Source organism: Sarcophilus harrisii, chromosome 6 (assembly GCF_902635505.1).
Source record: "Sarcophilus harrisii chromosome 6, mSarHar1.11, whole genome shotgun sequence".
Classification (NCBI taxonomy): Eukaryota; Metazoa; Chordata; class Mammalia; order Dasyuromorphia; family Dasyuridae; genus Sarcophilus; species Sarcophilus harrisii.
In genome coordinates, this window is record NC_045431.1 from 13,855,080 (window position 1) to 13,880,348 (window position 25,269).

The 25,269-nt window shown below is 36.7% G+C and overlaps 1 protein-coding gene across 8 annotated transcripts in view; it reads right to left on the reverse strand.

The window, feature by feature from the left end:
- PPARGC1A (PPARG coactivator 1 alpha) overlaps positions 1 to 25,269 on the reverse strand; it is a 739,235-nt gene that overhangs the window by 143,336 nt on the left and 570,630 nt on the right. Inside the window, exon 1 of one of the 8 annotated variants that reach the window (XM_031942832.1) lies at positions 14,184 to 14,675. The exons of the other annotated variants lie outside the window; for them this stretch is intronic. Within the exon in view, the coding sequence (XP_031798692.1) occupies positions 14,184 to 14,351 (168 nt within the window). The 5' untranslated portion in view covers positions 14,352 to 14,675. Of the gene's footprint in view, positions 1 to 14,183; positions 14,676 to 25,269 lie in introns of those variants that run through there. 8 annotated transcript variants of the gene reach the window in all.

Genomic DNA, 25,269 nt, shown 5'->3' on the forward strand with positions numbered 1-25,269 from the left:
TTGGCTTTTTGGACAGGACCGTCGGCCTCGGAACTTGTGTATACTGAATTCAGCTCCTGTCCCTCTCTCTTCCCAGATACTTTTACTCGGTGACAGCGACTGGCTCTTGAAGCATTCTCCTTTTTGTTGGATCTCCTTAGAAACACAAATCTTGTTCCCTGGCAGCGGTTGCTCTAAGTGCTGTACCACATGCCCAAACTAGTTCTCCCTCGCAGCTTTAATTCACAGTAAGTGGCTTGAAAGGAGGTCAACACTTCTCAAAAACTGCTCTGAGCTATTTGCTGCTTCGGCATCTATTTATGAAAGACATGTTCCCTCCGAGATACTTGGTTTATGTTTGAGTTTCTGACTATTAGTATTGACATCCTTATGGTATGGATTACAAAATATCTAACACAGGGGAATAAGCAAGAGTTTCAAACCTTAACCATAATTCACCTGGAGAATTCAGGAAGGTTTAGGAACCATGGAAATCAATAGTTCTCCCCCCCCCCCCAAAAAAAAAAAGAAAGAAATCTGTCTCTGGAAAGCTCCTCAAAGCATTCATATACTTTCTAGCTTCTTTTTCCCCTCAGATATACATTAAATACTTAACTTCATAAGGTCTCCTATGTTTATATTGAACCTCAAATGCCAGGTTTCCTAGTGATCCCCCAGAGTAATAAACAAGTATAAAGAAGGGGAAGCAAAGTAAGGTTTGTACTAATCTTCCTGGCTTGCTCACTTTTCAAAGTAGAAGAACTTTACTATTTCCCTGAATTCATAGTTCTTACATAATAACTTAGGGGAAAAAAATCTCAAAATAGTATTTAGCTTATCCTCCTCTTCAAACAGATATGATATTAAGATTCCAGATTTACAGAGGAAGTAAGTGAGGCACAAAGAGATTGATCAAAGCCTTCATTTTCTGGATGGTGGCTTCAGGAAAAACAACAAGAGCAATACGATATACTTAAAAACAAAATACTTTGGCCACTGTCACTAGGACCTGTACAGATCTCCTTCAGAAATGTGGTAATTGCTTTTGGGAGGAAAGAGTACTGTATATCATAGTGTACAATGACTAAGTATCCTCTATCCATTTAGAGGGGAAACAAATAACATCAAATCTAACTACAACCAATCCTTTATCTATTTTGTTGCCTAGTGGTATCTTAGTAAATAGCAGAATCAGGACTTGAGTCCACATCTCCTGCCTCCCAACGTAGTGCCATTTGTAAGCAGCATGCTTCCTTCCCTTTAGATTCCTGCTTTCAGAGTCAGTATATTTTTAAAATAACCTGGTTTCAATGTAACATGTAGTAGAGATTGGATTAAATAGAATTTAATTGAGTGTGTATATGTAAGGATGATCCTAAAGAGACATTTAAATCTGTAAAATGCAATTTAAAATGTTATCTTTGGGGGAAAATAGTGACTACTTTTACATAATTCTCAAAAAAAGCTCTAAATCAACTTCCATTTGTAAATTTAGAAGTGACAAGGTAAAGAAAGGTTTTCTGGATTTAAATGCCTCTTTAGGATCATCCTTACAAATATATACTCAATTAAATAGATAAAGTGTTGGTGGATAAAGGCCTGGAGTCCAGAAAATCAGAATTCACATCCAGCCTCAGTATATACTAGCTGTGTGGTGAAAGGCAAGTTCCTTAACTCTTGTTTACCTCAATTTCCTCCCCTGTAAAATGGAGATAATAGAAATACCCACTTTCCAGGTTCTGGAAAATGAAATGATACAATTCCTTTGTCACTTGGAAAGATTTTTAGTGCTTCATCCATCAGGAAATTATTTTGAATTGAATTATATGGCTATATATTGTAAACCTCAAGTAGAATAGCCACTTGAAGACAGGGACTCTCTGTTTCTTCATTTATTTCTTCCTTCTTCCCTCCCCCTTTCCTCCTTCTCTCTCTCTGTCTGTCTCTGTCTCTCTCTCTCATTCTTCTTTCCATTTCTACTCTCCTCCTCCTTTTTTTTAACTTTCCTTCTTCCCTCTCTTCTTTCTTTCTTTCCTTCTTACACTCCTTCCTTCCTTCCTTTCTTCCTTTTTTCTTTCTTCCATCCTTCTTTTCTTCCTTCCTTCATTTCTGCCCTTCTTCCCTTCCTCCTTTCTCTCTTCTTTCCCTCCCTCCTTCCTTCCTTCTTTTCTTTCTTCCTTTTTTTGTATTTGTGTCCTCTGGGCATGGAGGCTGAGGAAAAGGAACTAGTATTTAATAAGTGACTACTATATAGCAGGCACTGTGCTAAGTATTTTTAAAACACTATTCCATTCATCCTTAAAACAACTCTTTGGGGGAGGTCACATTATAATTCTTATTTGACAGGGGAGGAAACTGACACTGACAGATGTTTGTCCAGAGTCACACAGCTAGTAACTGTCTAAGGCCAGATGTGATCCCTGGCTCAGAATTCTCTTCAGGCATTGTTCAGTGCCTTGCATACAGTATACACTTAATAAATATTTCCCAAATTGAAATAGAACTGGGAAAACCTTAGCAGTCATCTAGTTCAATTTCATTTTTAAAGATGTGAAAATAGGCTGAGAAAAAAAATTGTCCAAAATCTTATGGATAGGTTGACTAATTCCTAGGCCCATTTCCCCTCCAATATATCATACCAAATAAAGTTCCCCTTCAGTGATTCCATTTTATAGTTATTTTGTAATATTGTTAAAAATAAGAGTTGATATGATGCTTCAAAGTCTACAAATTACATTTACGTGCATTATTTCCTCTGATCCTTGCAAGCACTCCGTGACATACTGCATCTCTCCCCAGAATAGTTCAGTGAACTTCACGACCACACATTTGGTAAAGGTCAGAGTTTTGAACTGCTTCTCAACTAAATCCATCCCTAGTACTCTTTCTACTCTGCCTATTTTCACAAAGGATCAGAATACTCTTTCAAGTAACAGGAAATATACTTGAGTCAAGGTTGAAAGGGAAGTTATTCTTATTCTTTATAAAGTTTTGGTTCAGATTATTAGCAGCAGTCACTCCTAACTGAAAGGTCAATAGGACAAAGACTACTTAGCTGATTTGACAGTCATTCACGCTGAAGATGCATTTCTATGGACATAGTGTATGTGCTCAGTCAGTAACATTAAACGAGGCAAAGAGAAAAAGCACATTTTCCCTCTAGTGTTGCCTTGGTATTAACTCTGTCCAGAAAATATCAATATAATGCCTTATTTCCACCTTGCATAGTGAAGGTTAGAACAGTGATACTGGAAATAAAATTCAAGAAAAAGGACCAAATAGATTCAATGCATTAGTTAGATTTTATTATATAGTAAAAGATCCATGTGGTGAGGGAATATTGTTTACTTTGAGTCTAGAGCAGTTCATGGAACTATTATCCTGTTTTTCTCAATTCCACATTAGTCATTTCTCATGATATTGTATATCATTACAAGAATAGATCATGATTTTTAGCACATACATATATCACATATGTATCGCTCTAGCCACTCTACATTGAGGGAATGAGAGATAATAGCAGAGAGCACAGACAACCTCAATTTTTTCTTCATGATATGGGAGAACCCTAGGGGCTTACGAAAGTGAAGTGTAATAAACCTGAGCTCCAGACAGTGCAATTCAAAGTGACCTTTGGTACATATACATGTGGGTATGGATTCATGATTTCACACACATTCATACATATACATATAGTCATATATAGGGACACTATTTTGAATAAAGAGGAGCTAACTGAACACTTAGAGTGTGAAATATCAGCCAATAACTATTTATTAAACTTCTAGCATGTGTCAGGCACTCTGCTAAGCACTGCAATAAAAAAAAAAAAAAAGGGCAGGAGACAGTACCTGCCTTCAAGAGTTTGCCATCCAATGAGGGAAACAACATGCAAAGAAATACACACCGATGAAACTATGTACATGAGAAATAAAAAATAATTAACAGAGAGAAGGCATAAGAATTAAGAGAGGTTGGGGAAAGCTTCTAATAAAAGATGCAATTTTAGCTGAAATTCAAAGGAGGTCAAAAAAGTCGGTCAGGAGGACTAAGAAGGGGGAGCATTCCCGATGTGGCTGAGATAGTCAGAGAAATTCTGGGAGTTGAGGGATGGAATCTCTTGTTCATGGAAAGACCAGGAGCCCAGTGTCACTGGATTGGGGAGGAGAGTGTTTAAAAAAAAAAAAAAAAGACTGAAAAGGTAGGAGGTGAATATACTGTGAAAGGTTTCGAATGACAGAGAATGTTTGTCTATGATCCTGGAGGTGATAGGGAACCACTGGAATTTATTAGGGGAGGGGTACATGACACACTTTAGGAAATTCACTCTAATGGCTGGGGGGAGGAGGGATTGTAGTTAGGGGACCCTGGAGGCAGGCAGACCCATCTGCAGGCTATCCCAGTAATCCAGGCATAGGGTGATGAGGGTTCACACCACATTCTAGAAGACTTTTTTCACTTAGAATAATAGTTAGCAGGGATAGAAGGAGCAATTTGGAGCAGGGAACTCACAGCAGATGAGCATATTTGTACGCAGTAGGGAATGAACCAGTGGGCAGGGAAAGAATGAAAATAAATGAAAGAGTGGGGATGTCGGAGAGGATGACTTGTTGGAAGAGAGAGGATGAAATGAGATCATTTGGACAAGAAGAGGGGGTTAACATCGGTCAGGAGTAAGATCATTTCATCATGTGAGGAAGGGGTGGAGAAAAAAAGAATTGAAGAAGGCCTCTGAAAGACAGGTAGTGAGGAAGAGGGAAGAAGAAAGAGCCCATGGCAAATGGACTCCATTTTTTTCTGTAAAATGTAAAAGAAAGTTCTCAGTTGAGATAGTAGAAAGGAAAGGAGAAGAGGAAAGAGTGACTATTGCAAGAAAGATGGCCCCTGGGAGGAACCTAGTCGAGTCAAAGGTTTGGAGGTCACAGTGGGGACAATGAATGGGCTTTAATAAGAGAAGAAGAGAAAAACCAATAGATTATGGTTAGCTCAGGGGATTTTTCACCATAAATATAGTTCATTTTAGATGATAGCAAAATCAAGAGTAAGATCATCTTTTTTTGTGGCTAAGATGGGGGGAGGAAGAGTGGTCCATGGAAAGTGAATAACTTGAAAAACATGGTGGTGAGGATATTCAGGGGAGAGTTAATATATATATATATATATATATACATATATATATATATACACATATATACACACACACACACACACATATATATATACACACACACACACATATATATATATATATATATATATATATATATATATATATATATATATATTTGGAGACCACCAGTATAAAGGCCAACATTGAGGAAGAGAGAGAAATTGTGAGTCAGTTAGTGAACTTATTGAAGAAAGAAGAATGACCTGGGGCTATTTAAACAATGGATTTTGAAGGAGAAGCAGATTTGGATAACATGATATTCAACAAGAGAGAGTACTGAGGGATGGAAGGAGAGAAACTGGAGGAAGGAAGGAATGTTCTAACTCCTCCCTTTTGACTGGAGAATAAGTGGAAGTTTCAGTTAGGACTAGAAAGGATAACCAGGGAGGCTGGGTTATCAGGAGGAGCCAGGCTTCTGTAATAGCTAGTAGATGAGAGGAGTGGAAAAGATTTAGGATGTAAGGAAATTTTTTGCCTGTGGAACAAATATTCTAGGAGTGGAGTTAGGATGGGAGCATTTTTGGAATGGGAGCATTGAGGACAAGAGGAATGAGGAATCAGGTGGCAGGAGATAGGGTATGGAGTTTTGTTGATGACCTGTGGGAATTCTAAATCCCTGGGATGTGAAGGGTATTACCAAGTGTGAGAATGTTCATTTTTGAGAGATGATATAATATAACATGTTAACATTTAAAGACTTTTCTGTGTTTTTTTTTCCTTTTGATCTTTACAACACAAGAGTATAAGTATTATCTTCTGTAATCAATACATGATATTCTTTTCTCATCTTAATTTATGTTGCATCATAATTATTTGTGTGTTTCTTAAGGGAAGGTATAGTTTTTTAAATTATGATTCTTTTTTTTCTTTTTTGTTAGTTTTCCCAGAGAATTAGCACCAGACCTTGAATGTGGCAGCTACTTGATAAATGTCTGTGGATGTGACTAGAAGTTCAGTGACATGAAGTGCAATAAAGTATGATATTTTGGGAATGCTTACAATGGACAAGGGCCTTTGTATGTAATCGAGATAAAACTTCAACTCCGGTCTTCTAGCCCGATATTTTCTACTATATCACATAAGGACATTCAAGTAAAGGAAATGCAATTAGCAAGGTACCCTAGAGGCTGTGATCAAGACTTTAGATTTTATTTGAGAGGTTATTGCTCAGCTTCTAAGAAAAAGGGAAATGCAAACAAAATAATATTGAATAAGATGATTTTTATTTCATGAAAGGGAATAACATGAAATGAAATTGCTTAAAGCTGTGCTGAAAAGGGATTGAAATGCCAGGTTGAAGAGTCTATATTTTAACCTATAAGCAGTAAGGAGCTACTGAAGGTTTTGAGGGAAGGAAGTGACACAGTCAGACCCGTGTCTCTGGAAAATTATTTTTGACAGCATGTCTACGACAGATTTGAAAAGAGAGACACTAAAATGGCAGGGCATCCAAATGAAAAGGCAAAGGCAGGATGGTGGGCATTTTAATGGAGGAAAATCTTTCCTAAAGCTGCTACAAACCCCCCTTAATAGTATTCAAAGCCAGAAGAACCTGCTTTATTTTCTCTAGTATTATAACTAAAATCTGGCCACTGTATTCAAAGGCAAGGTTATAAACTGAATGTAGCGCGCACAAATGGGTAACTAATCAATAAGGATATTTTAGTACTGACTTTTTTAGCACATAGGCTTGTATTATGCTAGGACAACTTTTTATTTTTTCTAAATATTCCTAAAATTAAAAAATATAAAAGTATATACATCTATATGTAATATATACATATATAAACAAAATAAGCTTTTAATGAAAATCATTATATATAATTCTAATAGTACCTCTCACCTCACAGTGATATTGTGAGAATCAAATGAAATCATGTATGTGAAGCATTTTGAAAACTTTAAAATATTATACAAATATTATTACTCTGCTTATAAATTAAATATAATATTAATGACAAAAATTATGCCTTGTGTCAAATTCCACACAACCACCTAAAATAATTAGCTGAAATTACACTACAAATAAACTCCAGCCCATATGTATTCCTATCTCTAAGGAATAGCAAAGAGAGGAAGAAGGAGGGAGAAGGGAAAGAGAGAGAAGGAGAAGAAGAGAAAGAGACAAAGAGAAGAGGGGAACCACAAGCCAATTCCAACTTACCCAATTTAAATAAAGTTTTAGGAGGTCAAAGAAAGAAGCTATACTTAGAGACCAGGAAGTGAATGTATACAAAACATGATTAGACAATCTTGGAAAGAGCTTGAGAGTTAACAAAAATCAGACACAAGTGATGTTGTAGAACAAAGATAGATTCAAATAAGCCTCATTTAAGCATCTGCATTTTATCTTTAAGTCTTTGGGAGACTTGTTATTTGTCGTTATTAATAAATCACTAGAAATTCTCTTCTCAACTAGGATTCCTCATGATTTCTAAGTATGATGCCAATAAGGGGAATAAACTCAACAATTATCCACATGAATGCCTAAATCACAGTCTTAAGAGTTCCATGGGACGCTTGAGACTATCTAGGTCTATTCAGACATGAAAAATAACACAGGGTGATAAACAGTGAATACAATATAATGAACAGACCAACACATCTAACAAATGGCCATTGGGCTTCTGCTAGAAGTCCTCCGGTAAGGGAGGATTTTCCCAGATTTCACCATCTTTTTAGCTCTAATTAAGAGTAAGTCTTCCCTTACAACAAGTCTAAATTGTCTCTTTAGAAATTCTCCCCATTGTTCCCAATTCTGCCCTTTGGAACTGCATAGAACAAGACTAATCCTTTCTTGCACATGACAGCCCTTCAAATACCTGAAGGTAGCTATTATGTTCCCCGTCTTCTCTTCTACTGGCTAAATCTGCCCAGTTCCTTCAATCAGCCCTTCTATGTATGGCACGATCTCAAGGCCCAGGTGACAGCTAACACATTAACTGTAATGCTACCTACACGACTGGGGTAACGTTGTCTACCTTCCCGGACAGTTCCTTTAAAATAAATATTTGGTGAATGTTAAATGTGTTGGCTTAATAAAATAAGAAATAGCTACTAAGGACTTAGCACGTGTAAGGTACTGTGCCGTATTCTGTGGGCCAAGGAAGACAAAGAATCTTAAGATATAACCCCCTGACCTCAAGAAGCCCTCAATTTAGCTAAATGTAAGTTGTAATGAAAACAGAAGTACCAGCTCATTTACTGAAAATAAAACCTGCCATTTTACTTCTAGGGGGTGAGACGTAGCAAGGATATTCAAATGCATGAAAGCCAAGTAAATTAAAGCTGATGCTCCTTTCTTTTATAATAAATTTTCTCAATTAATTTCATGACTCAGAGCAAATGTTCATTGCTAGAAACAGGGGGGCCCTGCTGATACCAATTTTAAAGACTATGGTGGTTTGTTCTTTGACACATATAGCAGATGTACTGCTTGGCAAGGGTCCCAGTGTAGACTGGATGATTCCAGTGTATAATGCCCTGTCCTTTAACCTCTCAGTCTGCCATTACTGTAACTCTTCCATGAAATCTACTCAAGAGACTCATGCTACCAGTTTTAATAAGTTGCATATAAAGCCCAAAATAGAAATATAAACAAGCATTCCATGTTCAATTAAAATGGGCTGGCCTTTCTAGTGATTGTCAAAGCCTTTTGAGAATAAGGCTTATCCATCCAATCTCCTGCAACTCAAAAGAAATGCTTAATTCCAGGCAGTCTGATCTCCTTATTATTACAGCGATAAGATAACCATCCACAGCGCCATGTTGATTTTTGCCTCTGTGGCTTTCCACATCATCTCCTCCCCCAGCCTATCTGAAAAGTCACTACTATCTTTTCTCTCCTTGCATCCCCTACATCTGCAAGGCTCTTTCATCCATCCCCCACCTGTAGCAGGCTACATAATTCTCTTTTTCCTCTCAACTCTTATGATGCTTGTTGTATCCACCACATGGCCTAGCCCTTGATTAGACTTTGTTATCTTTGTTCCACTTATCTTTTCAACAAGAATGTAAGTTTCCTGAGGGTAGGCACTGAGATACAGCAATCACTCAAATGCCTTTATATCTCTCATAGAACTGAGCATAATTGAAGATAGATGGGTAGCTGAATCTATTCTCACTAATTTATTTAAACTTCAAGTGTAGCCAGGAAGTGGGAAATATTTTCTCATCTTATAAAAATTTTCACTTATTCTCTATTCCAAGCATCTAATAATAGGAAGATTATTCCCTCATCATACTTCAGCCTTAATGAAAGATATACACTTATCCATGGAAAATAGAACATGAGTGATAGTTTTTCTACTAATTGGTCAGGAGCCCCAGATGAAAATGTTATTGATAGATCGTTCTCCCTTTTGATGTGCAGATGAAATAGCTTTGCAGGTTAGTTAGGTAAAAAATAGGTAGAATCCAAAGGGAAAAAAAATATATATGACCTGGCTATCATGATGAGAATTAAGTCAGCACATTAAGGCTAATGTTAACAAAATATCCCTCTTCCAAGGAATAGCCAAAAGAAAATAGGAGGAGGATATTGAAAAATTTAAAAATAAAAAGCAAGAATCATGGAGAGAGAAAGGCTAAGAACAAGTGAACAAATATATAGACTTGCTCTTCTCAGTCCATACAGTGCAAGTAGAAATATATGTAAATGAAATCACTGTGCTTTTAACTGACCAAGGAGAACAGCATGTGGAAACTCATAAATGGCCAAGGATTACGTAATGATTTTTAACAAATAAGTTTAGAAATTTATTGATGGTAGTAATAACAAAAGCTAGCTTTTATATAATGCCTTTGATGTGGCAAATACTGTGCTGAGTGCTTTATAACCATTATCTCATTTGATTTTCACAATCACCTTGAGAAGTGACTGTTATTATGTTTCATTTTATAACTAAGGAAACTGAGGCAAACACATTGAATGATTTGTCCAAAATGCCATGGCTTGTGTCTGCATTGAGATCTGAATTCAGGTCTTTGTGACTTTAGGTCTGGCACTCTTCACTATTGGGCCACATAGCTGTCTGTAAGTGAATAAATAGTGAATTTATTTTAATAATAAAAATTAAGCATTTTAAATGAAATCTACAATGTTTAAAAAAAGCATCACCAATAGAATTGTTTTGGCTGGAATTAAATGTCACTGAGTCTCAACCCTGTACTTTATTTTTGACAGATAATGAATTCAATCTTCTAGTAGCCTTTTTTTTTTTTAAAGTTTCTAACTCCTATGATCTACATTAATTAGAGATTAATAATAAACAACAATACCAATGTTAAATATCATTAATCCTTCCAGTTATAGTTTGTTTATCCTCTGAAGTCAGAAGGCTTGTCTTGGGCTTACCCATATTCACTATGTCTCCTCTTACTCTTGTCTGACTATGTTGCTAAAATCCACAATTGCACTAGAATGTACACTGAGTTTAAATCTCCATTCAGCCACATATATGATGATAGGGAAGTCACTTATATTCTCTGGGTCTCAGTTTTTTCAGGCTGAAAAAAAAACCATTGAACTAAAAATTTTTCACACTTTCTTCCAACTCTATGCTCTAAGATTCTTTGAAAATGATCAGGCAGTTCCCTGGTCTTTCATTGTAGAAAAACAGGGCACTAAGATGTTTAAAATAATTTATCCCTACAGAGCATGTATCTGAAAAGAAATTTCATTTTCCTCAATTCAGACAAAAAATTTTCAAAATTGGAATCTTTTCTGCATATCTTGATATTCCGAGTAGATACTGCCAAGGAATCTAAGCCCCTTTAATTTTCTCTGAAACACAAATCAGTTTCTGTATTTCAATTTACAGCCCTGTAATCATCTCTCTTTTGTCCTCTCACCTCCATTCCTAGTCCAAATTCTCCCAGTATGGTAGTGGAAATCTTTCACATAATTCCAAAGGAATATTACTTTTCGATGCCATTGGCTGCCTGGTGGTGGACTTATATGAAAGCAGAAAAGGAATTGAGGTGCTGTGATATTCTATTTTGTGGGGGAAGGTTCCTGTTTTTCATCTTATCTAAATGATCCAAAACTGGAACTAGTTCTAGTTCAGGTAAAACAAAGGGATCCTCCCATTGATCAAGCCAGAGCCAGCAATAGGAAACCTGTCCTAGCCAGATCTCAGTTTTTGTAGAAGTAGCATGGTTACAACCTGGGGCAGTCTGTCAAGTAAACAGTGCAAGGGGTGTGTGTGTGTGTGTGTGTGGCCATGTATGTGTATGTGTACATGTTTGCTCACGTGCATGCATGCTTACATGCATATGTGCATATTGCATATTTAGGTTGTGCATGTGCATGCACATGTATTTGTGCATGTGTGTACATGGGTTTGCATGTGCTCACGTGTGTATGTATGTGTGCCTTGTACCATGTGTCTATGTGTTTATGCATGTGTTTGCTCGATCATGTGCACACATGTCTGTATGCAGGTGTGCATTGTATGTGATATGTGTATGTGTGTTTTTGGGTGCGTGCAAAAATGTACATGTTTGTACAATGCATGTGTATGTGTGTGCATGTGTGTAGTGCATTGTGTGTGTCTATGTACATGTGTATGTACATGTGTTATGACGTCTGCTCATGTGCACATGCATGTATGTGTGTAATGTGTATATGTATGTGTGCGTTGCACCACGTGTGTCCATGTACACTGTACATGTTTGTCTCCTCGTATGTTTGCATGCATGTGCACATTGTGTGATATGTATGTGCATATTTGTGTGCATGCATGTGCATATGTATTGTGCACGGATTTGCACTTTTGTGTGTGCACCTATGTGCAAGTGTGCACACATACCACATAACACAGATCAGCCTTCCTTACCCTCCCAAAGTGAAAGGTCCCTCCCGTTCCTACTAAATTTAAAAGGAGATCCTCAGGTTAATACCAGATAGAGCAATGGGAACATGCACTGTATAAATAACCCCCCCAAAAAATAATAAAATAAATTAAAAAACAACAACAACAACAACAACAAACAAAAACAAAAACAAATAAGCAGATCCTATGCTGGCCCTGTGCTTCTGAGGGCTGTGGCTAGCTTTTATCATTCAGAGTACATTAACAATTAAACTCTTAAAGACTTTGTACTCTTGGAAAATTGTAAACAACTATGGGCTTGTCCTCAGATAACCAAGTGTGTAAGCGTGGCAGTCAAACTACTGAAAATCCCTTTGAGACAAATAATTGGAGGGGGAAGCCATCTGTATTTTTTTAAATCATACTCTTCACTTCATTCACTATTCTTATTTTGAATCCAGTGCTGGATTTTATTATGACGTTTGTCAACAAAAAACTTATGGAACATACCCTAAGGTCTGTAGATCCGCCCTTAAAAAGCCCTAGATAAGCATTGCACCCTTCCTTGTTGAACATTTCCCCAGCTACAATAGAAGTATCTGAAAAATGCTTAGCCTTCATAAAGCAAAGGCTGGTGGGAGGAGACGACTTGAGGAGATAAGAACAGTCTGTGTGGTGCTTCTTTGGAATTTACTTGTAAACACTTCAGAACCTCCTGAAAGCAAATAGGGTTTTATCTCCTGAAATAATTTCTATTTTAATTTTTTTTAATTATCTGATTTTTTCCCCTTCTCTTGGAGGGAAAAGAGAATTCTACAAGGAAGCCAAAATATGGTATTCCCAAATGTCAATAGGCACATTAGACATGATTAGCCACTGGCTTCTGATTAGCAATCAATAATAACAGAATTCTCTCAACATAACAATCAGACCAAAGATAAAAGAGTATTTACCTCAGAAAACTTCACTTTCTTGCTAAAACTTTGACACACTCACAAGATATCTGATGTCCAAATGAATTATGAAGTTGTGGAATACCTTCTTTCCTGGGTCTCTACATCTATAAATGCAATTGAGCAAATAAACATGTTTCTACCATTGCTAGATAAATTATATCACATTTTAAGAGTATTCGTTTTGTTTGTTTGGTTACTTCATTTTTATTTGAGGTTCCTGTCGTGCTAATAATAACAATAATAATAATGAATAAATTAAAGGCTAGAGAGAAAAAAAAATCAAGATAATCTAGATATATTCATGGTAATAATTCCAGTACTAGCCTATGTCAGCATTTTGTTTTTCCCTCATGGCCACAACAGAATACATCAATGAAAAATGCTCAATTCATTTTCATCTATGAATGAACATGAATGGGATCCTGTGACTAAAAAATAAAAATAAAAATAAGGAAGTATCTAAACTCTACAGGAGACTTCCTACTAGCCCCCACTATTCTCATTGGCTTTGGCTTGTCATTTACTTAAGTTTGTATTGTTCCATGACAGGATGATCTCTCGCTAACACCTTTCTCCATTTCAAGTGTGACACAAGAGGGTAAGGTCCAAGGAAGTTAGGGAGGAAGTTAGAAAAAAAATGGATCAACTAAATGCTGTCTTTTCACATTCTTGACTTTTCCCCGGGAGATTCTAGAGTTTGAGGTTTGTTTTTGATTTTTTGGTTTGTTGATTTCCTTAAATCCCTCTGGTCTTCAATGCCCCTTGTTTACTAAGCCTATAAAAATAATAAACAATCAGATAAAAAAAAAAAAAAAAGATCCAGAGTACTTCCCCTTATTAATTAAGCATTTCCATGAGGTAAAGAAATATTCCTGAAGCCATATAAGAAATTAAGAGAGTAAGGGGTAGTGGAAAGGAAACTGTAATTTCTTTTTCCCAAAAGACAAATTTCTCAGAAAAAATTCTTGCACAATATTTAGGGCCTTTTACAGTTAATAAAATGGACTGAAGTTTCACTTTCAAAATAATCTGCTACTATTTCTCCTCTTTCCACACTAAACACACACACACACACACACACACACACACACACACACACACACACACACTCCCTTTAACATCCCCTTCAAACACCTTTATTAACTCTGCTCTTGACAAAGGAAAATATTTTTCTCTGGGGTAAAGGCAACCCAGGGTACAAAGGGAGGTCAGGAAATTTCCTTATTGGGTTGGCCAGAAATTTTGGCCTTTACTAGGACTTACCTTTTCTGAGTCCAGGAAGCAAGGGCAATTCAATTGCAATGCTAGCTCAGTTCTGGCCTCTCCTGGGCACAAGCTAGAAATAATACCAAAGCATGCTGAATCATTTACAGTAGTTTTATGATGAGGATTATCAGTCACAGGAGATTGACCTGACACCATCAAACTCATTTCATGCCGCAAAACAGGTTGGACTCCAACCAGGCTCTAAACAAGGCCGGTACTTAAACCTCTGAGACACCTCTCCTTACTTGAACTACAGTTTCTGCTTTGAACTCTGTCTCTCTCCGACCTAAGAAGAAAAAGGAGTCTCGCTCTATTTTCAAAAAATATCAGAGATTTTATGAGAAGGCATTTTCCTAATGCTTCCAATCACTGTGCATATTTCTAACGCACGTGCTAAAAGAATGGCTCTTTATTTAGTTTCCTTCCTGGGAGAAGAATTCAGTCACAAGGCACTGGAACAGTTTACCTTCGGCGGACACAAATTTCCATGCAACATTCTTTCAGCAGAGCGCAAAAAATGTCAGCTGGAACCTGGTCGTATGGCAAGTCACAGAAATCCCTCTCCCCTTTCCACTATCATAAAAGGAGCACAGGATGGGATTGCCATTTATATTCCACTGATTACATGAGCTATTTTCAATGTAGTCATCCTGCTGCATTCTAGCTCTGTATTTATTAGATTAAGGGAGGGTCACTTCTTCTTTAATATACTTTTGAAACGTACGATGTGTTTAGAAAGAACAAATTCATCAGGTATATGTTAATAATGGGTCAGCAGCAAGTAGAACACATTATCTTCTCAGTAAAGGCAACTAGTTGAATGATTGGGTGCTTAGAGAATAAGTTGACCAGTATCCTTTGAAAAATATACACTCTTTTTTTTTTCCTCCAAAATACTAGCCCACATGGCTGAATATGAGTCTCAGAACATTTAATTTTTAATTAACTTTCCTAAGTGTTCTCTCAATATTAGTGATCTGTCACCGAGATATTTTGAGCTAGAGTTAAAAAAAATATTTTAAACACTGAAAAGTTTCATTTTATTAATAAACATTCATTATCAATCATCTCTGTTCCTCAGAACACTCGTATTCTAAATAAAAAATGAATTGAAGAATAAATCTGTAAGCAAATAAATTTTCAGCACACCAATCCCTGCAGGCCATGTGTTTATAAGTCAACAGCTTAAAATGAAAACATCTGATGAAGGTAATACACCTCTTAAAGGAGCATAAAATTCCAAACCCAATGGTAAAATATAAAGATTATAAAACCTCTTAAAGGAGTCATCAAATTAAACTATTAAATGAATACATCTGCTTCATGCTAGACTGTAGTTTATAAGTGCCATTCAAAATAAAACAGATTTAGGACAAACATTTCCTAAAATGATGAAGCAGTGAATGGGAAGCATTTTGAGAATGATGAGAGAAGAGAGTGGAGCCATTTCAAAAGAATTGACCTAAACACAGTCAGGGGCTGTATTGGACTTGGAGTTGGGAAAACTCTTCTTCTTGAGTTCAAATCTGGCCTCAGACATTTAACAGTTGTGTGATCCTGGGCAAATCATTTCACCCTGCTTGCCTCAGTTTCCTCATCTGTAAAATGAGATGTTTAATGAAACAGAAAATCACTACCGTGTCTTTGCCAAGAAAACCCCAAATGGGTTGAAAAAGAGGAAGAAACGACTGAAAAATGACTGCCCAACAAACTTATTCAAGTACTCGGATGAAAGGGGCTTTGAGTTTTGTTTTCTCTGGAGTATGGGAATGGAGAGCTATAAGTGAGGAGACATATGATTTTTCACATAAAACTTTAGAGAATGACTTTGGAGCAAGGGCAATAACACCTTCAAAAAACTATCGGTGGTACAAATCCATCACTTCGCTCTATTAAAACATCAACAACAGAAGTAAAAAGGTGATTGCCAAGAAGTTTCAAGTCTACTTTCTTAACAAAACTAAGTTATGAAAAAAACAGCATAAATTATGTAAGTTCTCATTTACACCTGATATTTGCTTACCACAGGAATACACAAAACAAGCTCTAAAGGACCGTCTTCATATATATGTATACAAAAACACATAATATATAAATATATTTTAAAATATACAATTCCCATTTATTATGTCAATAAACATAGAATATTGAGATTTTTTTTTCTTTCTCCACATCTATCAAAAGTAAACTCGGTATTTTTTTTTTTAAAGGGGAAGCTGGGAAAAGGACACCCTCCACTTGATTCCCATTTATTATGTCAATAAATGTAAATTATTGAGTTTTTATTTTTCTTCCTTGTCTACATCCATCAAGAGTAGGGTATGATTTTTTTTTTTAAAGGGAGAAACTGGGAAAAGGCATTATTCCTCTGAAATAAAAATCCCAATTTTGAGAAACTTTCCAACCTAAACTAAGGCTATAGCAGGCATTTTATATTAAAGAACATTTGTTAATCATTATATTTTAACATTCTAGTACAAATAAATGAATGGAGATTAATCAGTAAGACAGAATGTAAAATGCTTGATGCTTCTTGGTATTTGCTCATCATACTATATGTGCTATCTGGCAGGGCTCCTCTATGGTAAGAATTCTTATTCACCTTCTTCTTTAAGAGAAGAAGGAAATGGAGGGAGGAGGAGAAGGGCAGAAAGTGATCCTGTATTTTCCTGTTCTCCTACAGCAGCGACACTAAGTGGACAGTTCCTGAATGGGAAATGGGAAAACAACAGTTCAGGTCCTCAGCTGGCTGAAGAAAGGAACGATATATTCAGTCCCAGGGGAGGGAGCACCTCCAGTTGCTCAGTAGTGAGTAATGCCTTGCAAACAGTGGTCACTGCAGAGCTTCCCAGTGGTAAGGAAGCAAGCCTGGAGATGGCTGCTGTGCAGGAGCCTGTTTTTCTGCTCTGGCATATATGCTCAAAGACACATGTTTACAAAACAAACATGTAAAAGCATGCATTGGATTTCTCTTTCCCTGATACTCTACCATTTTGAAGTATTTTGCTTAACATCTTGAATTACTCTTATATCAAAGCATTTGAAATTAGGAATAGCATGTGCTTCGGGCTCTCTCTGTTTAATTTTTCAGTCTCCATTTCAGGTTTTAATTCATAAGTTAAAAAAAAAAAAAAGATGCCATCAAAAAAGTGTGGGGGAAAAAGCAGGAAGGAAGGCAACTTTATTGAACAAGCTACTAACATCAGAACAAATCACTTGTCTCTTGAAAAAAAGTTGCTCTTCATTTTATTTTTGGTATTTATTATAGCTCTCATGCTGCTGTGAACCCATTGTACCATTCCATGTATACTTACGGCAGCATATAAATAATGAATAATAGCATTACTTGTGTTTTTCTTGCCCCATTCAGGGTGTCAGTCTTCAAGAGTATTGCCTTCTCACTGTTGACATTTAGGTACAACACTGAAAGTCTATTTCTCGAGCCATGCCTTCAGTGAAATTCTCTCATATCTTAAAGATCAACCAGGACAAAAAAATAAATAAATAAATAAAGACATCAGAATTGTAGCAGTCCAAGGGTATGGGAAAAGGGTTCTGAATACAAACAACTGCCAAAATTGATTTTATTTTTTTAAAATGTGGAACAACATAGACTGCAAGCAAGGTTATCAAAAATAAATCATTTTTAATGGGAAACAATGGAGACCATAAGGCTTCAGTAGCCTTTCTCATTGCTTTTCTCCTACCCTTTCAGTGCTCCACCCTACTGTCAAGCATTCGTAGGGTTAAATTATGCAGAAAGAGATCCTGGAAAGAATGGGTTAATATTAGCGGCATGTTGTACTCAGTGATGCCTTAAATAATCATCACATGGCTCTTATAATCTGTTCCATGCTGTCAGCACTGGGTTAGTCATAATAATATCAGATAAAGGCTGTTCAGAGTGACATACTAACCAACATGAGAGCCACATGACTTTCTGGCTATATTGCTGCCCTTCAGCTGAACTCTGACTTAGATAGTGCACCACACCGGCCAGCCGGCCCCGAACGGGCTTATCCAGAGGATCCTGAGGTATTTCCGTTGCCATGGCCTCCGTTAGTCCACAGTCCAGAAAGGGGCAGATGTGGCTGGGTTACAAGGAATGTCCTATCCTACCCCACCCCTCACCCCACAGGCTGGTGACAGAGAATCTGGTCCGGTGGCTGCTCTTTCAGGAGGGGGAGGCCCCTTCTGTACCTGCACAGGCGCCAGAACTCCATGTCCCCACCACAGTTGGTTAGTTTTGGAAATCTATGTGTCCCACGTTACACAAAGTGAAACCACAGGACCCTGAGGGAAATTAATGCTCAAGTAGAGGAGAAGAAATAGTTGGGAAGGGATCTGATGATAAGGGGTGGGGGGAAACTAAAGACCAAAAGGAGATGAAAGGATGGAAGAAGAGAAAGGGAAAAGAAAGATTAGAAAACAGAAGAAGGGAGACAAAAAAAAAAAAAAAACAAGAAAGATGGAGAGTCAAGTTATGGAGCAGTTATTGGGAAGAGATACATAAATGCTAAGGATTTAATACTTGGTCAATTAAGAAATGGTTTCAGAGAAAGAAAAGCTTGAACAAAGATAACATGCTATCTTTTTTTTGTCATAGAATTATGACAAAAGGAGATCAAATGGATTCAGTTAAAAAGAACTGACCTAAACTTACAGAACTCCATGTCCCCACCACAGTTGGTTAGTTTTGCAAACATATGTGTCACATGTTACACAAAGTGAAACCACAGGACCCTGAAGGAAATTAATGCTCAAGTGGAGAAGAAAGAGTTGGAAAGGGATCTGATGATGAGGGGGAAATTAAAGACCAAAAAGAGACACAAGGATATAAGAAGAGAAGGGGAAAAGGAACATTAGAAAACAGAAGAGAGACTAAAAACAAGAAAGAAGAAATATGATGGGAGAGTTGAATTATGGAGCAGTTATTGGGAAGTGATACATAAATGCTAAGGACTTAATATTTAGTCAATTAAGAAATGATTTCAGAGAAAGAAAAGCTTGAACAGAGATAACATGCTATTATTTTTTTTTGTCATAGAATTATGACGAAACAAGGTCAAATGGATTCAGTTAAAAAGAACTGACCTAAACTAAGTAAACTACCAAGATAAAAGTTTTTGTGAATCCAGTGTTCTAGACTCATAGATTTTTTCAAACTGGAAGGAAAGTTAAAAATGTCATCTATTCCAGGGAAGGAAAGTATTATTTGTTTTCCTATTTGAATAAAGTCCAGAGAGATTAAATAATTAATTACAAAATCATTCATCTAATTAATGGCAAAGGGATGCCTAAAATGTAGGTTTCTTTCCTCCTGTTGAATCAATTTTCTAGGGAGAAAAAAATATTGGAGGTCATTTGAGAGGTGGGGGCAGTACGGGAAGATAGCAGAACAGATGAAAGAGAATGAGAAAACATGAGAAAGACACAGGAAGAAACATATATTGAATAATCTGTGTTTATATAGAGATGAATCTATTACCCATTCTCGAGAGCCCATAGCCTTTTATGTCTATGCCATATATGTATGTCAATGTTCAATTACATTCATCTTAGCAATTGATTATGTGCTATTTAGTGCTATTCTCAAATTGTTTTTTTGGGTATAAACTGTTTCCCCAATGAACCTATAAATTCCAGAAGGTAAAAATCATGTCATCCTTTTAAAAAATTCCCCATAAGATAGAGAACATTGTGTTAGGTACTTTGTGCCCAATCAGAACTTAGTGAACTGTGTACATGGCTGCGTATTTTCACTGAGTCATTGAACAATTTGGGGGAAGAGGGAGACATGCATATTGTAAATAGAAAAGAAGATCTTTCCAGACATATGGAAGATAGAAAGTACTATATATTTTGCATGTGAAAGATGATATTACTTCTCTTTCAACATCCCCCCCATCAAAGTAATAGGGAGGAAAAGATGGAGGAGCAGAGCATAAAACAGAAAGACTATGAATTGAATAATCATAAAAAATGGAAGAGTTGGAAAGGAGATTAGAGTTTGTTGAGTCCAACCACCCACCCCAAACTGGAATAAGTTCTGGATGATTTCTGATAGGTCGAAAAAAATCAAAATCTCAGTGATGGAAGAGATATCAGCGACCATTTGATCCATCTGCTCACTGAGCAAGAATCTCTACTACTAAATCACTGAATGAATGATCATTCAGTCTTTTCTTGGACAGCTACAGTAAGGAAGAATTAACTGTCCCCCGCCCACCCCTGAAACAGTCCATTACACTTTTTCATAGCTCTAATTGGTAGGAAACTTTAGTTATACTGAGTTAAAACTTGCTTTTCTAGAACTTGAATGCAGGGCATATAGTTCTGTCTTCTAAGCATAAAAACGAATTTAATAATTATTCCATACTGAGAATCTTTCAAATTCTTAAAATTAGCTATCTTGTCTTCCCCAAGTCAAATTTGTTATCTCCAGGCTAACCACCATCAGTTCCTCCAACCTTTTTATATATGTCAAGTACCATGTGGGGACAGTTCTCCAGGACCTTCATCACCTTAAGATAGCCATAAAGCTTTTGCTCATGGGAGATATCTAACCGACAAGGTAGCCTATTAGATTGCTGGCCACCTCTATCTTGAGAATTCTTTATTCCACAGTCATTATCTGCTTCCCTTTATCTCCCATTTACCAATTCTAGTTCTGCTCTCTTGAACTTTAAAGAATGAAGTTGTAATCCCTATTTCATTTGGTAGCTCTTCAAGTAATGAAAAACTGCCATTGGGCAGCCAAAACTTAGCCATCCAAAGTCCTCTTCATGAGTAATATGTGATATAGTTTATAGACCTCCCCACCCCCTCATTTTGGTAAAGAAGAGAGGTAAACAAAGAATCAATTGCAATCTATTATGTTGATGCCCCTGCATTTTCTAATGTTTCCCTGGCAGATGCTCACAGCTCCTTTGCTCTGGGGGATGCTTGCAGCCAGCTGATGCTGCACAGGGAATGGAGCCTTGCTGCTTTGGGGTTGTTAAGCGTTGGGCAGATATTTTCTGTCCAATACCATATGTCTCCAAGGGTAATAATGAGCATTTGCATTGCAAGTCCTGGCTTGGGCCAACAGAAAAGGTCTCTGAAGACTTCAAAAAGAATTGACAGAGGAATAGGAGCTGTTGATATCTGGGCTTACATGAGGAAGGAAATGGGGATTATGAGAAGCCCCTCAAAGAGGAAAGAATTTTAGCCTGCCATTTCACAGGACAAATCTTCAAGAAACAAAAGCCAATTAATAGGGTTGGTCAAATAAAAGCCATTAAGTCTTTTAGCCTTTTCTCTGAGTATTTTCCTCCTTGATGATAACTCCCCTCTCATCTTAATAACATCTTGGAGCTTTTTCCCTCACCCTCTCTCATTGAAATTGCTCTGAAAAAAAAAGTATATAATAAACCCATTTATAATAGAGTATAAATGAGTGATTGATGTCACTTTTCTCAAAAGATAAATTTATTTTCACAAAGACAAAGTTACAAAGTTAAGGAATGACCTCCCAATTATAGAATTTCAAACATCAAGACAACTCAAAGAACAATAAAAATTCAGAATAAATGTTGAAAATAAGAAACCTGATTAAATCAATCAATTAATCAACATTCATTAAACTCCTATGAGCCTTGAACTAAACAAAGTGCTACAGATATAAAAGATTTTTTAAAAAGTGGCCCTTGTCATGGAAAAATTAAATGGGATACAACATGTACAGAGGTAAAGCGATACAAAATCCAAAATAACTTCAGAGGAAAGCAGGGATGGAATAAAAATGAGCTTTCTGTAAGAGGTGACAGGAAGTAAATTCTGAGGAAACTTAGGGATTCTAAGAAGAGAATGGGAAAAGGACAAACATCCCAACTACGGACAAAACTTATGCTAAGGCTCAGAAGCAGAAGGCAGAAAGTTGTTTTGAGGGATAGGTATAAGATACTCTGACAGGTGATAAAAGGGCTACTTTATAGTCTTCATTTCATTTCTATAGCAAAGACATAAAATGATCAAATCTTTCTGTTTTAATAAAAGAACTATTGTTAGAGTATTCAAATCAGGAAAGTAAAAGGGGATCAAATAATTGGACATGGTGGGGCACAGATATGGCAGCATCTCTGGGATACAGATTACTTTTAGGTCAATTTGGTTGACCAAGGTCAACTTGACTCTGGGCAAACTATCCCATATCTCCATCTCCCCCTACTTACAGGAAGTACTTATCTTACATAGTCCTTTCTCTTTGTAAATCTTGGCTGATTTTCAGATTACTTTTGGTACTCATTGCACATCGGTCATTACCACACACACCACTAATGTGATAACCACACAAATGATCACACAAATAACAATAGTCTTTAATTTTAATTTTAAATTGAGCTGAAGACCTAAATTAGGGTAATAGACACATGAGTAAAGAGAAAAGGGATGAATTTAAGAGGTGTTGAAGAGATAGAGTTGGCCAGATTTGGCAACTAATTGGATATGAGAGTAAAAAAGGGGGAAGAATTAAGAGTGACTCAGACTTGGGTAATTGGAAGGATGATGAGTTGTCATGAGGGAAGTACTTTGTAAGTTATCACTCTGTAAATGAGTGATTATTGTCACTACTGAAAGAATTTATCATAATTTTCTTATGCAGAAAGAGTGACAATTTTGCATTAATTAGATCAGGTCTGAGGTCTACTCTTTCCCCAAGGAACTGCATATAAGCCTGCATCTATATGTTTTCAGGAATTACTTCATTCACTGGATCATAGGATTATAAGTGCTTAGAACAGGAAGAGAAATTAGAGATCGCAAAAGGATAATTCCTTCAGTTGACAGATGAGAAAATTGGTCTGAAGAGATGAAATTATTTGTCCAAGGATACATAGATGGTAAGATACAATTTAAAGTCAGGTGTTTTGTCTTCCAGTCCAGCCTTTCTATAGGTTCTCAGTCTTGTTATCAACAACATGATGGGAATAAATGATGGCTAAGATCCTTTCTATTTCTGTGGAAATCAAAAAAGGAACCACTTAAAAGCAGTCAATCCCTGAGCTACCATTTTTGCCATTGCTTTGTTCTACCTATAAAGACATCTGTAAATTGGATTGTGGGTATAAGACAGTATGACTAAATATGAGAGAATTAAGTCTTTCTTACCATTATACCTATTATCAAATCTCTCTTTATTAGTTGTTTTAGGAACAATTCTCACACTATATATGTATGTAAATATATATATATATATATATATATATATATATGTAGAGAGAGGAAGTTTGTATGTGTGTGTGTGTGTGTCAAGCTGGATAACAATGGTTTAATTTCAATAATTTAAGGAATCCTATTTTTGAAAAAATAGATCTCCAACATCCCCTAAAGATAGGAGGAGTTCAAATCCAGCCTGAACATTTACTAGCTATTTGACCCTGGGCTAGTTCCTTAACCCTTACTGACTGGAGGGAGAAAAAAAAAAGCAAAATGCACAAGCTTTGTATTCTTAACCAGTTCTATAGTTTAGATCACAGGGTGTTAGATTTGGATTTCAAAGCTCTTATCTCAAATTCTGTCTCTTCCTCTTTATCTCAGTGCAATTGTGAGCGAGTCATTCTCTTGACCTGGACTAGATTACCCCTGAGAGAACAACCTGAAATTAGCTCTAGAAATAATTCCCAAAGTCTTATAATATAGCAAGTCTATTGCCATCGCTGCTGAACTATACCAGTAGGCAAGACAAATGTGGAAGGTGAGTGACACTGTAACATTGTTGTTGTCACATAAAAAAATAAAGCATTTTAGAAAGTGAGAGAAACCTAAGAAATAGAGCTGCAGAAACCATTTAAGGTGGAGGGTACATTGACAAAATCTATAAAGGCTGGGTCAGAAAGTCTGAAGAGATGGATTACTTCTGAGATAAAGGAAAATTGGGCAGATTTTTTAAAGAAAGGGATTAAAGTAATTTTAATATGTAATAAGTATGTTTTTTATTATATTTTAGTTTTTTATTTACAAGATATATGCATGGGTATTTTTTTCAGCATTGACAATTGCAAAACCTTTGTTCCAACTTTTCCCCTCCTTCCCCCCATCCCCTCCCCAAGATGGCAGGTTGACCAATACATGTTAAATATGTTGAAGTATAAGTTAAATACAATATATGTATACATGCCCTAACGGTTTATAATTCCATATGTGATAATTCACAAGGCAGATGTTCTCCCGGATAGCCTATTCGCGTTTTCTGGAACACCTGCACTCCACAAAACACAGTTTGGAAACCATTGCCTGACTTAATGGAACCACAAACTGCACACAATATGGCACAGCTTAAAAATACAGTATCAGGAAGCATCAGCATGCAATAGAACAGCCTACAAGGCAAAAATTACAGATAAAAAACTCAAAGGAAAACCATGATGAAGAGCATCAAATCAAAAGGCAGAGGACACAAATTGCAAGATAAAGCGTCCTTCATGGGCACCTATCTGGTGCAAAGAAGGTTACTGGCTCATTCTGGCTCATTCTTGTCCCCCACAACACGACCATAAATGGAAGCACTTGCAGCAGCAGCATCTTCAAATAGTGTAATATGCTCCTTGTCGAGAAAAAGATCCTACAGTTAAAAATATATGCAATCAAGGTACAAAAATAAGTATTGCCTATTCCCACCACTATTGTTTTCACAGTAATGCTTTTAGAGCTTAAATTCACTTTTCATTAATAATATCCTTACTGAACATCAAAGTATGCTGCGAATATGAATCTCATTAATCTTCACAATACACCCAAGTGAAATAGAGGTAAATGCCTCTAAATGTGTTGCTGGCCCCATTCTATGAACCAGGAAATTGGAGCAGAGAATTTCACTGCCTCAGCCCAAGTCACACTTGGCAGCAGGTCAAAGGGAGAACAGTACAGCATACCCTAGAGTCCTGATTCCCAGCCTAAGATGCCCCTTTCCTTTTTATTGAAAGAAATGTTCACTTAACGAAGAGCATCAACTCTACTGAGCACCTTCACAAAGCCTGCCTTTATTCTCTCTCTCCAAATACAACAGAATTAGTACTATGTGTACTCCTTACTGAACCTGTTC